Source organism: Aotus nancymaae, unplaced genomic scaffold, assembly GCF_030222135.1.
Source record: "Aotus nancymaae isolate 86718 unplaced genomic scaffold, 86718_ANA_hifiasm-v0.15.2.pri h1tg000029l, whole genome shotgun sequence".
Lineage (NCBI taxonomy): Eukaryota > Metazoa > Chordata > Mammalia > Primates > Aotidae > Aotus > Aotus nancymaae.
Window position 1 is genome coordinate 89,422,332 of NW_026988442.1, and position 17,046 is coordinate 89,439,377.

The 17,046-nt window shown below is 37.0% G+C and overlaps 1 protein-coding gene across 1 annotated transcript in view; it reads left to right on the forward strand.

Annotated features, from left to right (window-relative positions):
* Positions 1-17,046, forward strand: part of CNTNAP5 (contactin associated protein family member 5) — an 882,261-nt gene that overhangs the window by 172,082 nt on the left and 693,133 nt on the right. Inside the window, exon 2 of the mRNA XM_021667927.2 lies at positions 15,909-16,013. Within this exon, the coding sequence (XP_021523602.2) occupies positions 15,909-16,013 (105 nt within the window). The remainder of the gene's footprint in view (positions 1-15,908; positions 16,014-17,046) is intronic.

The following is a 17,046-nucleotide window of genomic DNA, read 5'->3' on the forward strand; positions in this document are numbered from 1 at the left end:
AGGAAGTTCACTAAAATGTAGGGGCCTAGTGATATGTCTAGTCCAAGAAACAAGATTTTAATTTTTAAGAAAGTAAAAGCAATTAGTTGTAGCTCTAGAAGTAGTGGCAGTAAAGTAGACCCAACCCTAAGTTGGAGATTGATATGGTTTGACCATGTCCCACCCAAGTCTCATTTTGAATTGTAATTTCCATAATGTCCACATGTCATGAGAGGGACCCAGCAGAAAGTGATTAGATCATGGGGGCAGTTTTCCTCATGCTGTTTTCATGACAGTGAGTGAGTTCTCATGAGAGCTGATGGTTTTATAAGTGTCTGGCATTTCCCCTGCTGTAAAAGGGTTAGGTTGATTCTGGAGGTCTGAGTAGGCCAGTGGGGGCAGTTGCATGGAGTAGTAAGATGAGGGAAAACTAGAGAAGAGAGACCACCAGTGTTCCAGTTTCTTGTTGATCTACATGTGACTCATGGAACAACAGCATCAGAGGCACCTGGAAACTTGACCCTAAATCAGAACCTGCATTTTTATAAATGTAATTCATGCTCACAATAAAGTTCAAGAAGCCCTGTCCCAGGGAGTACCTTAGAAAATCAAAAGCAGGTGCCTGGGTGAGGAATAGGTGACAGAAGCCTGATACATGCAGGAATTAGAGGGAGAGGACCAAGGTAGGCATTCCATCAGGGTCCACTTGTTTTGAAGGCACAGGTTACAGGCAGAAAAATAAAAGACTATACCACTTAAATAGTAATAGATATGAAACATAAGCAAACAATTGTTTGTTTGTTTTTTAACTTTTTACATACATTCAGTTCAACTCTGTTGGCAAATATGATGTTTAGTATCAAATGGTATCCATTCATATTTTCTTAGTATGCTAAATTTACTGTCAAGTTAAAATTCCATTTAAAGAAACGAGAATCCCTTCCTAACACATTTTACATACTTTAAGGAACTAGACTCTGTGACCCAGTTCATCAAAATGCACTTGAAACATTCTGTCTGGAACTCTCAGACCAATGCTACGCATTAAAGATTTTATTTTCTTCCTTCTGTCTTTTCTCTTCCAAGGCTTGACTCCTAACCACTTGAGATGGAGCTAAAGCTGACAGAGAAAGTGAAAATCCTCTGCCTTCTTGCCCGGAGGAAATGCTTGGCAGGAGATTTCCAAGCTGTGCTGTCATCAAAGCTAAACTTAACCTTGTTCAGGAAAAGAACCCTTAACTTTCAAACCAACTCCTTGTCAGACCATTCAATTTGCAAAGTACAATGTTGGGGGGATAAAAAAGGAAAAAAAAATAGCAAGGAATGCATTGATGTTTGAGATTATTGAGACGTGAAATGATGACTACTCATGTTTTGCAATGACTTTAAAGTTAAATGTCTTGGTTCACGGGCACTTACCACTCCCTTCATCACTATTAATCTTTGCTCACAGTTTTGAAATACGCCACTTTCTGTCTTCAGCAATGAAATGAAATTTTCCTGGGGTTATAATTGCTTTCTAGTGTGTCTTTTCTCGTGTTATTTGATTGCTAAAGATTTTCTTCAAAATGGAAGATATTTAGTGAGCACAATACAATGTATTTTCCTGCTATTTTTAATCTGTTCATGCATAATTTGAAGGATTTGGTGAGGGAAAAATGGAAATTGAACTCATCTGACCGTGACAGATTTGCAAACTCAAAATACAACTTAAACTTTATTGATGCTTTTAAATTACAGCACTGAATACCTGGACATGTCCATATAACATTTATAGCATTTTATGTCTTCATAGCTACAGCCAACATTTGTTTAAGAATCACAATTGTAATTCAGATGAGCAAGAAGAGCATTTTACAAGGAAAAATAGAGCATGCTGAAGCATTTTGCCTGGAACAAGCTTTTATTTTTAGCCTATCCCCCAAAAAAATCATTATCTAGAGGCCTGAAATGTCTCAAAAAAAAAATCATTATATTTGAGTACCTGGTAGGTCATTTCAAAGAGTCTTGAAAGTTCCTATTTTCTATCAGGTCGGTATGTTCTCTGGACCACAGAGCAATTGAAGGAATGATTGTCCATTGGGACCTACTCTCTTCCTCTGACTTCTGACATGCAAACTTTCTCCAGTGTAAAGTTTTTACAAACTTCACACCACAGTTTGGTCCAGTATATTATACCCGGGACTCTTACTGAGTTATTATGAAAGGTGGCATTTCCAAAATTGATATCTGATAGCCCAAGGAACTCTCAATAGTTAATATTTACCTCCATGGAATACACTCAGGTCTTCTTTCCTGTGCCTTAGCATGGATACATTTTGTAAGAGTTATAACATATGAAAGAATGTCAAAAACCAAAGGGCTGGACTTGAGATTTAGCCCTAAGCTCTGCCTATGTCCCTCCCTTCCAGTGAGAAAAGATCTTTCTAGAAAAGAATAAATATGGAAAGCAGAGACATCCACCACGGATCAAAGGAACTAGATGATGACTGGGGACAACCCATGCCAGTTTATTGTCCATTCCTGACCAATAAATATCTCCTCTCATCCACAAAATACAAAAATCCAGACCAAGAGGCCTTGTGATAAAATCTGGAGGGAGTGGTAGCTATTGAAAGCTAAAAACATTCTCATGTTACAACTTTGAGATCCCAATTTATTCAAGTTCTAAACATCATTTCCTTACTAAAAAATCTTTACAGAAGTTCACAGGATAATTATAATTGCAAAGCTGTAGTTATCATTAATTAAGCATTTTCTTTGTGCCAAGCACTGTTGTCTTTATTGGTGGTTCATGACAACCCCATGGGAAACAGGCGTCATGATCTTCATTTTTCTATAGAGGAATACTATATTACAGAGAAAGAAATAGATTGACCCCAATTTACCAAGTCAGTCAGTGGAACAACTGGATACACAAGCAGGGTGCTGGGACCCATAGCTATGATGTTTACATTCTGTCTTACACATGCAGTCCTGCCATAGCTTGTACACTCATCAGACTTCAAGGCCCTACACAACCAGGATGTCCTCCATATTACTAGATATAGCCCCAACCTGTCCAGAGTTTTGATTTCTTTTCTTGCAAAATGAGATAGTGTTGGAGGCTAGAACAAGTAAATCAGAGGGAAGATTCTTTGCCTACCCAGTTAATACTCTTGTGACCTTCATACCTGTGCCTCCTCGTCTGTCAAATGGTCACCATCATGGCTGTCCTTCCTGGCTGGGATGATTTTTGCAAAGCTCAAATAAAGCATTTAGAATATCGTCATTTAGAAATGGCAGTCTCATTGATATTCTCTTCAAGTGCTCACAGGAATTAGAGGGAGATGACCAAGGTATGAATTCTATCTAATCTTGAATGCACTTCTATGTGTGACTTGGGAACATTCGTCACTTTACTGTTCATTGCACAAGCATTTTCCAGTTTAGAGACCTATCCAGTTTCTACTCAGATGTTTTAGTCTTCATTTAAGATTGTCTTCCCCTTATCTAAACCTCCACTTAACCAATAAGCAATTGAGCAATTCTCTGTGGTCAACGCTGTGAAATGCAGTGAAAGTAGGAAGGTGAATAAGATAGAGCCTCAAAGAGCTTAAGGACCTGTGTGTGACATCATCTTCAAAATAAACATCTGTCACTGAGTTGGTCCTCCTAGTGGAGGTGGAGTACCAGACACAAAATACCTCATAAAGGAGAAAAGAAATATCTTGCCTGGAGGGATCAAGGAAGGCTCTGGCATATTCACATCCTATGCAGTAAGTGCATGTTGATGAGTGAGCAAGGGGAAGGTGATGTGAGGACATCCAAGACAGAGTCAGATATAAACACAGCCAAAAAATGGCAAATCTAAACACAGACTGAGAAATAATGGGTGCCAGAAGATTAAATAACAAGAGTTTATTATGAAGGGATATATAGAAGTAAGGAACTAAAATTTTATTCTGAAGGCATGGAAGACTACTGAACTCAGGCCAATGTCATCTTTATTATTTCCTGAAGATAGAAGTCACTGCTCATCTGTCTTTGGGTAATTAAAAACCATCACCTTATAACATATTATGACTTGTCATCTGAATATAAATATATGGTTTTTGGTCTTGTGACATTATTATATTTATCTAAAAGAAAGATGAAAGCTTTAACTATGATTTGGAAGTCATCTAAATGTGAGACCATTTATCACCTCTTTTCTGCTTGATATAAAGATGTGTTACTTTTAGAAACTGATTTGTGAGCTTTCCAGTTCTCCAGAATAACAAAATTAATTGTCAATAGACCTAGAAATATTGAACTAATTCTTTATTCTTACCTTCCTTTTAGTTCACCAGGTCATGATGATTCCAATATAGTATGACTAAAATTATGTAATTCTCTCCATTCTAATTGTCATTGTTTTAGTTCAGGCTGCCATTACTATTATTATTTAAAAAATATTTTAAATCCCCTGTTTGGATCTTCATACAAAAATTTCTTACCCTCAATGGCTTATCCCCATCTCCACTCAAGACATTTTTCCATACTGAAATCAGAACAAACTTTCTAAAATACTAATTGGTATGACTCTCTTGCCCAAAACAGTATTTCCCTGTTTTAATTTCATTTTTGTTTTTAAGCTATTTTGGTTCCTACTGCCTGTATAAGTGCAGAATTTCCTTCTTTTTAAGCTTATGATCTTCAAAACATGAGCTTGGGAGGCCCTATTTTAATATATTCACATTTTAAAAATAAATTATATGTATGAACTAGAATGAAATCCAAACATTTTCTCCAGCCAGTTTCCCACCCTGCCTCATGTTTGAAAATTTATATGAGGTCCATGCTTCCCGTTCTCTTTAAGAGTCACCAGGTTATGTATCAGATAGCACGATGCATGATGCCTGGGACACTGTGCTTAAGAAATATTTGTTGAATGCGAGAAAAATGTGATAAAACCTAAAAAAGTATATTATGTTTGGTCTTGGAGCATAAGTAATGTGTAAACAACATAGCTCTTGGTACAGAATTATCCTACAAATTCTGAAAAGATGATAAGAAAGTGCTAAAATCCATCTGGATGGAAAAAACTTTAAAGATATAGTAGAAGGTCCTGGGAATATCATTTTTCAAGGACAGCAGTTGGAACTGGAGATGATGAGCTTGGAAAAAGATAGAAGATGAAGGCAACTTAAATGTATCCAGTTATGTGCCCATCATCGATTTGGATATTTTACATTTATTGTCTCTTTTTGTTCTCAAACAAGCCTGTGTATAGTTATCATCCCCATTACATGTAGAGAAAACTGAGATTAATTAACTTCCCAAAGGACACATAATTAGTAAGTTGCAGAGTCAGAATCTGAATTCAGACTGGGCTGAATTCCAATGTCTGATCTCTTTCCAAATATACTACAGTTTCCAACACACACACACACACACACACACACACACGTAAGCAGCCACATCATGATCTTGAAGGACCACTCCTTCTGTCTCTGGGCTGCCATTATTTTCTCATCTACAAACACCAATAAAGGTGAATGTTTGTTCAAATTATCAGCACATGTTTATCCCATCCACTTCTAAATGTTTGGCATTGACCCCATTGGTTATACTATCAGCCAGCTGGCCAGTCCTCAACTCAAGCCTATCTTTTTTTTTCTTTTTTTGAGACGGAGTTTTGCTCTTGTTACCCAGGCTGGAGTGCAAGGGCGAGATCTCGGCTCACCGCAACCTCCGCCTCCTGGGTTCAGGCAATTCTCCTGCCTCAGTCTCCTGAGTAGCTGGGATTACAGGCACGCGCCACCATGCCCAGCTAATTTTTTATATTTTTAGTAGAGACGGGGTTTCACCATGTTGACCAGGATGGTCTCGATCTCTTGACCTCGTGATCCACCCGCCTCGGCCTCTCAAAGTGCTGGGATTACAGGCTTGAGCCACCGCACCCGGCCTCAAGCCTATCTTTTTAATCAGGCATTTTCCTAAGTTCCAATGAGCAGAATGTGACATATGGAGATGTTAGTTTTTCTTTCAGAAATGCTATGCCTAGACCCATGCAAGATGAAAAAGGTTCATGAATGTATATGGATTGATTGAGCTACACTTTAAGATCATGGTTTCCTGAGCAACGAGAATTTTCAGTGTAATTTAGAACCACTCAATGCAGGATCATGATTAGCTATTGGAAGTTTAGCCCTATTGTATTCAAAAAAGAATAGATATCTACTGAGAAAGACACAGTTCTGGAAGAGAAGCTCTCAACCCTGATAACTACTGAATGGACAGAAATACTGTCTTTACAAATTCCTTAGTGGCTTTCTTTTCCTCATTTTAATATTCAATGTGTAATCATCTGGACAATGAACTTTTTAAAGTATAAAGACATCAGCTTTATTTTTAATTTTTTTAAATTTCTACCTTCCCAGTCTTTCTTTCCCAATTTTTCTTTCTTCCAATCTTATCATTCGGTACCATCCAATTCATTCATTTATTTAACTTTGCTTAAGAATCGATACATTCTGAGTATAATTTAGCACTACTTTGTAATGATATGTGTGTGTGTTCATGCACGTCAGTGTGTTGTCAGAAGTGTTAATTGATGGGGAGGAGGGAGATAGGGGTGTATAGAAGCAGAGTTAAATTTGTGGAAACTTTTAAAGTAGGAAACATTTTTTCAAAGAATTGTGTTTTTTGTCTCCTATAAAACACTTCAAAGTAATCCAGCCACCACTCTTAGCTTCTCATATTCCAGAAACTTCTAAGTTTTTTGTTATGAATTTTACCTTTTTTACCCAATATTATAACAGCTTGAATAGCTTTCCAATTAAGCTATGACACAAAATTCCTAATCTTAAAGATTTAATAGCTTTACCATATTTGATTTTAAACACTGTCAGAGTGATGCCTTTGAAGGCATGGTCTGCAACTTCTGATAAAGCCGATCCTAACAACAGGTCACTTACTGCTGAACTTGGTCTTACTTTTTGACGCTTTGACCAACTTTCAGTACCACCAATGACGTCCTTAACTTAGGCTTAGCTGGGACCTAACATGTGTAAATAATTCTTTTTCATCCTCATGATGCCACCTCTGAAAGCGAAGCTTAAGACTGGCATACCTCGTAAGTCTTTCTGAAGGAAATGCATTGAATATAGGGTTTTTAAAAAGATGGCTTAATGGGAGTAGAGCTGGGTACTACTTGGCTCTCTCAGTGAGTAAACTAATGGAAATGATCATTGCAAAAATTATAACATAATATTTAGATAGCCAGAACTAGAATCAAATCACAGGAAAGAGAAAATAAATAAGTGGAAAACTGAGAGATCATTCCAAGAGAAAAAAGCAACAATTCAACAGTATAGAACTTGTATCTTTCATCCTTTCACTCAACAAAGATGTATTGACTATATTTATGTTGTCTCAAATCTGACACTTTATCCTTTGCATATCATTAACTCATTACGTTTGTCAAGTATGAGGGACTCATGAAACATTTGTTGCGTTAGATTAAGTTACTGGTAAATTAGATTTAGGGCATGAAAGGGAAAAGAATAAAGCAAAACAGTCTGTTTTAAAAAATATTTGTAACCTGAGAATCAAAACAAAACAACAAAAAAAATCAGTGGCAACATAGAAAATAAAAACATCAGAAATGACAGAAGCATTACTTTCGTCTCAGCTGTAATCTGATTGGAAACAATTGAGAGAAGGGTATTTCAGAGCTGTTGAGTTTGGGCTAATTGTGGGGCATCCATGTACAGATGCTCTTAAAAATTCAAAAAGGAAAGAGCTATATTCACTCAAAATAGTCAAACAGAGACAGGTTTGCCATCATTTTAGAGTTTAGAAGCAGGTTTTGACTCAGGTTTTGTGCAGAGTCACTTTGACCTTAGTTCAAAGCCCAGTTTAGATACTGCAGAGACTGTGAAATGGGCAAAAAAACTTTATAGAGTCTTCATTCTTAGAATAAGGTGATGGTCTCCCCATTGCAGCTGCTGCAGTGACTGTGACCAACTCAGACAGCTGCACCAGGAGGCTCCCAAGGAATCAGGCCTGTTGCTGCTACCTTGTTATGCTTATGGGGTTTATGATGGTATTCTCCCAGCAAGCCACTTACAAGCGGGAAGTTAGAACTCCAAATCAAATATTTTCTAAACTCTTACATAGAGTTGCTTTAAAAGCCTGGAAAGAATCCCAGAGCCCTCTTGTTAATCCCTGGACAGGACTAACCTCCCTCCTCTTCTGGGTGTTCTGCTCTGGCCCCATCACCAGTCACCATTGCAGTGCAGGGAGTGGTGTTGTGTTTACCTCCACCATGTTTGGTGAATTTGCAATAATTGCTTTTACTATCTGCAAAGCCTGACAGAAATTTTGACACCTAGTATGTGCTCAATTAAATTGTGTTGATGAAACAAATGAACAATAACCCCTGCCATTATAAAGTTGAGGAATCTGAAATACAGGAAAGTAAAAAGGAGAGCACATTACTAGTGCAGGCAGAAGGCTCAGGACTCCTGGATCCCAAACCAATGGTCTTTTGCATGTAATTGCTCATACATATAAGGAGCTTATTTAAAAAACTGTATGGATTTCACACCTGTAATCCCAGCATTTTAGGAGGCCGAGGAGGGTGGATCACGAGGTCAAGAGATCGAGACCATCCTGGTCAACATGGTGAAACCCTGTCTCTACTAAAAATACAAAAAATTAGCAGGGCATGGTGGCGCGTGCCTGTAATCCCAGCTACTCAGGAGGCTGAGGCAGGAGAATTGCCTGAACCCAGGAGGCGGAGGTTGCAGTGAGCCGAGATCGCGCCATTGCACTCCAGCCTGGGTAACAAGAGCGGAACTCCGTCTCAAAAAAAAAAAAAAAAAAAAAGTATGGATTATCCTTCAGTCCAAAGCAAATGTCTTCTTGAGCACAGGGTCTATGTATTTGATTTTATTGTATCTTCTCACAGCAGGGAGCACAACCATGACTTAGTAGATGCTCAAAAAGCAAGTTCGGCATCAATTTGGAAACGAATGTCAGGAGGGAGAAGGCGTGACCTTCCTTTCATGGCTGATTTTAAAAAGCTGTATTTTTTGGTCTACTCATTATGAAGTGATTTATCATTTAGGATTTCATCATGAAGAAGGGGTAGTGTCAGATTCAAGAATAATACTATAGTATTTTTTTCTAATTTGCTAAGTGAAATTATAGGTAACAAGGGGAAAAATAATTGAAGCAAAAGGCGTGAGTTGTCACATCTAAGCACTGTTGTAGGCACTCCACAAAATGTGTGCTTTATATCTTTTAAACAAAGTAGGTCATTAAGTGTGCAATGCTAAGAGGAATTTTATCTAACCTATAAGTACAAGTGAATCTTTTAAGCTCCAAATCCCCACATACAGACAATTTACTGTGGTAATCAAGATGATCCACACAATTTAACTTCAGTACCATCTGTAACTCTATTGGTATTTTAATAATAATGAATAAAAATATATGTTGACAACAAAAAGTCACTTGAAGTGGAATCATTTTAAAGGGTCAATGACAATTTTCAAAAGCTCTGTAAATATCATATTTACTTAGAATTCTCTGTTATGCCTTTACATTATAATTAATATGAGAGAAGACCTTCAGTATTTAACTGTATACATATATTGAAGAGCATATTATCTCCACTTCTTTGAATTGGAAATATCAAATAAAATGCTTGTCCACGCAATAATTAACAAGGAAATAAATGTTTCTTTAGTTTTTCTCTTCTTATCTTTTTCCTTTTTCCCTTTTTCTGTTTGTCTGACTTTTCCCCCCTGAGTGGATAGGGTTTAGCTAGGGGAGAGTATTGCCGATGGAAAGAAGAAAGGCAAAGAAAGAGAAATTCAAATTATCCTGAAAGTCACAAACTACTCCTTATCAATGTTTTTCTGTTGTCCAGGAAATAAAATAATGTATTTCATGCTGCAGAAAAGAGGTCATCCATTATAACGGTTGTTATAAATACTACTACTACTAATGGTTACCTGCCTTCTGCAAAGGCAGAGAACTGGCCTGGTGCTCATCTACAATCAGTAAAGAAACCTGAATTTTGCTCCTGGCTGGTCAAATCATTAACTGAATAGTCTTAGGCGGCCCTGTCATCTCCCTAAGCTCCCCTCATACCATCATATGTAAAGTGAAAGGCTTGGATCTTATAATTTCAGAGGTTCCTCCTGGTTCAGAAATCCTCCTAATCTATGAATGTAAAGCTAAGTCATATGCAAACAGGACTGGGAATATTTAAACAGCTACTGGATGGAAACAGCTAAGGTGTTTTTGGTTATACCCACAGAAGTGGACTTTAACTTAGGGGATCAGGGGAGCCAGTAGTGGCCTTTGTGTTATAAAGAAAAAGAATACAGATGACGGCGAAGTTATTTGTTGAAGAAAAATGGGGAATCAGAAACTATATATGAATAGGGGGTTGCATTTTAAAAATAGTCTTTTATTACATCAAGTTTTCCTATAACTCTTTTAGAGAAAAGACTCACAAAAGCCTTTTAAAGACCTCATTTTGAAAATATTCTACTAGGTCAATGCATCTGTGAAATTTGGTTCATTCTTGGAAAGTGATTCCTGGGAAATCAATACAATCTGTCTCAAGTTGTGTGTCCCATTGGAAGTGGGCATAAGAGAAGTCTTTCAGTCTCAATCTTTTTTTCTTAAATTTCAAACACTTTTCTTCAGATACCAGTTTCTTCACCCCTTCTTCTTTTCTACATTAAACACTGATGAATATTCAGATATACTTTTGGAGGAACAGAGTGATGGATTTAGCATTGTGAGGACACACCATTAGAAGTTTGAGATGCGTGTAGAGACTGAAATAGAAGGATACCACAGCTTTGCTTATTGAAGGCTGCAGGAGCATTGGGGCAGACATTTTTTTTTCCTTGCTCCCCAGCCATGTGTTTGGGGTAATACTACCCAGTCTCCACAAGGCTGCAGACCCACAGAGGAGAGAATGGTCGTGTGATGTCATCTTTATGCACGCACGTGACTTCACCCTTTTTATTCCCCCTCCACTTCACATTCTCCTGTTCATCTGGTCAGCTGTAAACCTTTAGTTTGAAAGAGCTGTTTATGACACCAATTCTTGGGCAAGTTTTGTGGCAGAGAAAAAAGACCCCAGAAATAAAATCATTAAAATAGTTGCTCTCAATTGCAGCAGATACTACCGTGCAATTCATATACTGCTTGTCATCCTCATTCTGGGCATTACACTTAAGAGGGGACATTTTCCCATCTATTCTTAGTCCATCTTTAGAATGACTCTATGGCTGAATGTGGTGAAAATGACTCTTTATTTTGCAGACAGTGAAAATAAAGTTTATTGTACCTGAATGTATTATCTGGAGTCAGCCAATCAAGAGAAGAAACAAACCTAGGAATAGGGAATCCCCCAGATCTAACACTCAGTATACTTTCCACTATTGCAGCCTATCCCGAATCACAAAACAAAACAAACAAGTTTTATGGTTCTCATTTATGCTAGGTCATTCCTCTTCTGCTTTAAGAATCTGATACATATTTAAAATAATACAGACATTTGAATTTAGAATGGTTCTATCATCAAACATTTAACCCATCTGTGCTTGAGGTTGCAATTCTTTGAATTTTTTCAGTCAGACCTTGGCGATGACCTTGAGCAGTAGGATATAGATAACTCCCACATGCTTAGTGTTCCAATAATGGAATATTGGGCATAAATGGGCTTCAGTTCCCATTTACTAGCGTAATTTCATAGGGACTTGCTCTTTATCAACTTAGGCAAGGTTGCCAAAGTGGTACATGTGACACAGAGGTGACAGAGGGAAAGATTTATCTGTTCTTGGAAATGGAGGGGGGACTTTCTTCCTTTTAGATTTGAGATTTTCCTGTTCTTATTTCTTTTAGGGGCAGGAAATCGAAAGTTAAGATATGTTTCCCAAAAGCCACTATTCAAATGCGTAGGTAATATGAGGAAAGAAGCGTTGAAAAATCTTCCTTGGATCTTTCCATTAGCTTAGATTGTTTTTTATAGATTTACTAATTTCCAAAATGTAGCCACTGTCCCTAGAAACTGAGATACAAAGTAGACATCTTTCAAAGTTGAAAACGGAGAGTGGGGAATGGCAGTCATTGCCACGGGCTAATGGGCTCTGGAAGCTTTAGTTTTCCTGGAGGTCAGCACCTTGTAATGGAGAGGACTGCACAGGTCTGGAAGAACAAAAAATACCACTGGCCTGAGAGTCTGGACTGATCCATTCTAATTTTACTGGCTTGGTGTGATCATAGTGAAAGTCTCCTAAATTTCCTTATCAGTTTATTTATTTGTTTACATATCTATATTCTCAATGGCCTCTGAGCTCCTTGAGGTCTAGATTCCATTTTACCCAAACCTATCCTGATTGCCTCTGAGAATACGCACAAAATGAGACTGTATAATATTGCTTGGACAGAGGTTTTTTTTTAAAAAAAAAAAAAAACGGAGTCTTGCTCTGTCACCCAGACTGGAGTGCAGTGGTGCAGTCTCGGCTCACTGCAACCTCTGCCTCTAGATTCAAGCCATTCTCCTGCCTCAGCTTCCCAACTAACTGGGACTACAGGTGCCCACCACCACACCCGGCTAATATTTGCATTTTTAGTAGATATGGGGTTTCACTATGTTGGCCAGGCTTGTCTCAAACTGCTGACCTTTTGATCCACCCGCATTGGCCTCCCAAAGTGCTGGGATTGCAGGTGTGAGCCACCGTGCGTGGCCTGTTGGAATGAAATAATTTGAAATGGTTAGGTTACTTCTATTATTCCTTGATCATTTTAACAATTTACATTTTTATGTGAAGATTACTAAAAAAAAAAAAAAAAAAAAAAAAGAAGAGAGTAAATTCCAGAGTTGTTTCTTGAGCAATGTATGATTGAGTTAACTTGAAACCTTGAAACATATACAGGAGTACAGTCAATTCTGCTACAACACAATATATGCATTTGTAAAAATGGATTGCTAATTGTACAATAAAAACTTCATAAGAAAAGATTTAGGGGAGAAGTAGGGTTAGGAGTATAATACTAAAAAATTTCATCAGTCACACATAAAAGACTATAAAAATCTAATAAAATTAGGAGCAGAGTTGTATACATGTTAAATGTCTAATAAATACATAAGCATTATATAGAATAGCTATAATACTTTACCTTAAAAAGAGCTAACATTTGCCATGCAAATGAGTGTCAGAAAAGCTGTGAATTCTTGTTAAGTGGTGGAGAGAGTGTTACCTGAAATAAGAGGATGGTTATACCTACACATCTGGATGGGTGAGGCTTAGAATGCACTTGTGAATGTAGACACCATGTTGATGCTATATATGTGTGTGCTTGTGTGTGTGTGCTTTGTATGTTCCTATGGGGCTCGCTTTTTTTCTGCATTCATCTGACGTTTCTTGATGATGAAACAGGCATATGCACATGCAAGATCTGCCTTATGTTGTTTAAAATTTAATAAGTGATTATTACATATTGTCTTCTAATATATAAATAATGCAACAAATGTGTGTCTTTAAACAAGTGCTTTGAGGTGTGTATGCACCTTCTGTCACCTGCGTGATCTGCCAGAGGTAAAATGGTACTGATCTATTCACCAAATGACCATAACTGCCAAGACACCATATCTGCGATTTTTATGTTACTCTTCTTCAGTGAGGATCTGGCTCTGTTTTGCATTTGTCAAATACCTCAAAATATTTTTCAACATTTGTATTTGAGAAAAACTCAAAATACACTTTGCCAGTTGATTTTTTAGCACACTTAATGAAGAATAATTTAATCCTTATGTTTCTTTTTTTTTTTTTTTTGAGACGGAGTTTCGCTCTTGTTACCCAGGCTGGAGTGCAATGGCGCGATCTCGGCTCACCGCAACCTCCGCCTCCTGGGTTCAGGCAATTCTCCTGCCTCAGCCTCCTGAGTAGCTGGGATTACAGGCACGCGCCACCGTGCCCAGCTAATTTTTTGTATTTTTAGTAGAGACGGGGTTTCACCATGTTGACCAGGATGGTCTCGATCTCCTGACCTCGTGATCCACCCGCCTCGGCCTCCCAAAGTGCTGGGATTACAGGCTTGAGCCACCGCGCCCGGCCTAATCCTTATGTTTCTAATTAATTTTTCTGCAATTAGCTGAAATACTGCTCTGTAAGAATTTGTTAAATAAACAAGCATAATCCTATGTAAGTGTGCTTTAAAAACAAAGAAGTCAAACCAATTTTTTCTGAGAGACTTTACTACCATGAAGTTCACCTTCAAAGAAAAAGACACATTTTAAATTTGTTTTAAATGACATATGTCTAGATTTCATAAAGTCATGAAATTTTTTTTGTCTTGTACACATTTAATTTTATAGGACACAATGTGTCAGTAAAAATACACATGCAATCGAAAGAAATCTACTGATTTATTAGAGTTTATATTATTTACTTTTTGACTGTATTTTCTATTGATATCTTTTATAGGACACAATGTCCTATAAAATTAAATGTGTACAAGACAAAAAATAGGAAAAGAACGTTGGCAGTATTATGTTGATTAATTGGTTGATTGATTGATCCATCCTGCCTTCCATTCTTTCCTTTCTTATTCCATTAGCTCACCATCCCATTCTTTCAACAAACGTTTATCAAAGGCTTGTTATGTACCAAATTCATTGCTAGGGCCCCACAAAGTGTGTGCCACCCAATGGAAAATACAATAGTTAAGTGAATTATTAGAAAAAACTTAGATGATCAATTGTCTCAGACCATTTTGTGTTGCTATTACAGAATGCCTGAGACTGAGCAGTTTATAAGGGACAGAAATTTATTGGCTCACAGTTCTAAAGGCTGGAAAACTGAATATCGATATTCTGACATTGGTGAGAGCTCTCTTGTTGCATCATCACATGGCAGAAGGCAAGAGAATGAGAGAGAGAACCCAATCCTGAAAGCTCTTTTGTTAAGGCAGCAAACCTAATCCAAAGATAGTGGAAACTTCATGGCCTAATCATCTCTGAAAGGCCTCACCTCTTAATATCATTACCATGACATTAAATCTTATCATGAGTTTTAGGAATGACAAAAATTCCAATCATGGCAACAATATACTATGAGTGAAGAGCAGTTCCTCTCCATGAGTTTGGATGGTCAGGACATCAGTGTCAACCTGGATGGGGTATATCTACCTTGTCAAGACGAGCATCTTTGCTCATGGCCCCACCCCGTCCCATATTTAGACATCACCAAAGAAGCCTTAGAAAGAATACTTACCATATTTAGGAGAAGTTGGAAGGATAGCTGTTGAAGTGAATATCAGATTCATGATATACAAGATTTATGACTATTCACTATTGCTTCATGGAATAGATATAAGTTCTTAAAATAAATAAATTGTTTTCTAAAGACTTTCACACAACTGGGAGTAAGACATTTTAAGCTATCCTACTCCTCTAGACACAATTATCATGGGAGCCCTCAGGGACTGAAGATGGGAGAGCAGTCAAACAATTTTTCCCCTTTTAGTAGTCTCCTTTCTTACAGAATAATCTCAATAGCAACAATCTGAGACTTTGATCAAGTGGTTTACTAAAGAAATGTAGATAGTTGGGTTTAGGTAGTTGGGTTTTTGAGTCAGACAAATCTGGGTGAGAATTCTGGCTACACTGTTTTCTAGCATTGAGACCTTGGACAATCTACTTGACATTTTTGAACTTAATTTTCTCCATCTGTGAAAGAAAGCTGGACCTGTCTTTTAGGGCTGCTGTGAGGAGCAGATGCAGTAACACATGGAAACAGGAAGTACCTGACCTTGTTCAGAGCAGGTGGTTAATAAATGATGATAGTTAAGTTCTCAACATTTCTTCTCATGGAATATTTCTTACTAATAGAATCTGGTTTCTCTCCCTCTCTCCTCCTATCTTTTAGACAACTGTGATGACCCACTAGCATCCCTGCTCTCTCCAATGGCTTTTTCCAGTTCCTCAGACCTCACTGGCATTCACAGTCCAGCTCAACTCAACTGGAGAGTTGGTAAGTAGGATGACTGAAATCCTAACGCCAAGCACTAAATAACTACACGATAGGTAGATAGAAGAAAGTGAGCACTCGCAAATACTGAAATCATGTCCAATAGCAGTCTTCAGGAAAAGGTTTAGGAGGAGAGAGATGAAAATCTAATGTAAGCATAACTCCACAGCATAATACTCATTCAAAGTATGCTGACTTGTGTTCACTCAAACCACAATATCTTTTTTTGATGACAAGAGGCCTTTATAAAAATTACTTTATAAGAAGCATTTGCTTTATTTTATATATTTTATATACCTTGTTCAGAGCAAGATATTTCCATATCTATCATAAATAGATATCAAAACATATTTTATAATAAAATATTTATAATATGTTTATTAAATTTTTCTTTCAATAACTTTAATTTCACTTGAAAATTCATTTGGCTGATTTTTAAAATACAAAAAAACTTAATTAAAAGTAAGAAAATATAAATGACCTGTTATTCTACCAGCTAGAAATAACTGTGATTAAGTGTATTGTGTGTATCTTTAAAATCTGTGTCAAGTAAGAGCAGACCCTTAACTAATCTCTCACATGAAATGTTGTTAACAAATATGGTGTTGGATATCTAGACAGATACGTTTTAATCAGATTTGGATGTTGACTTTTATAATGCATAGACACATAGGTAGATAAATACTGAAAAAGAGATTTGAATTATTTTAATTTATAAGAACTTTTTAGATATCTGATAATATTTTAATATCTATCAAATATTATAAACTCTTTCTAGGTCAGTAAAAATACATATGCAATCGAAAGAAATCTACTGATTTATTAGAGTTTATATTATTTACTTTTTGACTGTATTTTCTATTGATATCTTAAGTAGGTTACATTAGTAAGTTTTTGCAACATTGAATCATCTTTGCATTCTGGAATAAGTCTAATTGGTTGTTGTGAGATTTTTTTTTTCACATTCTAAAAAGTTTAATTTGCTAGCACTTTAATTTATAATTTTAATCTCCATTGTTAGCGAGATTGATTTATA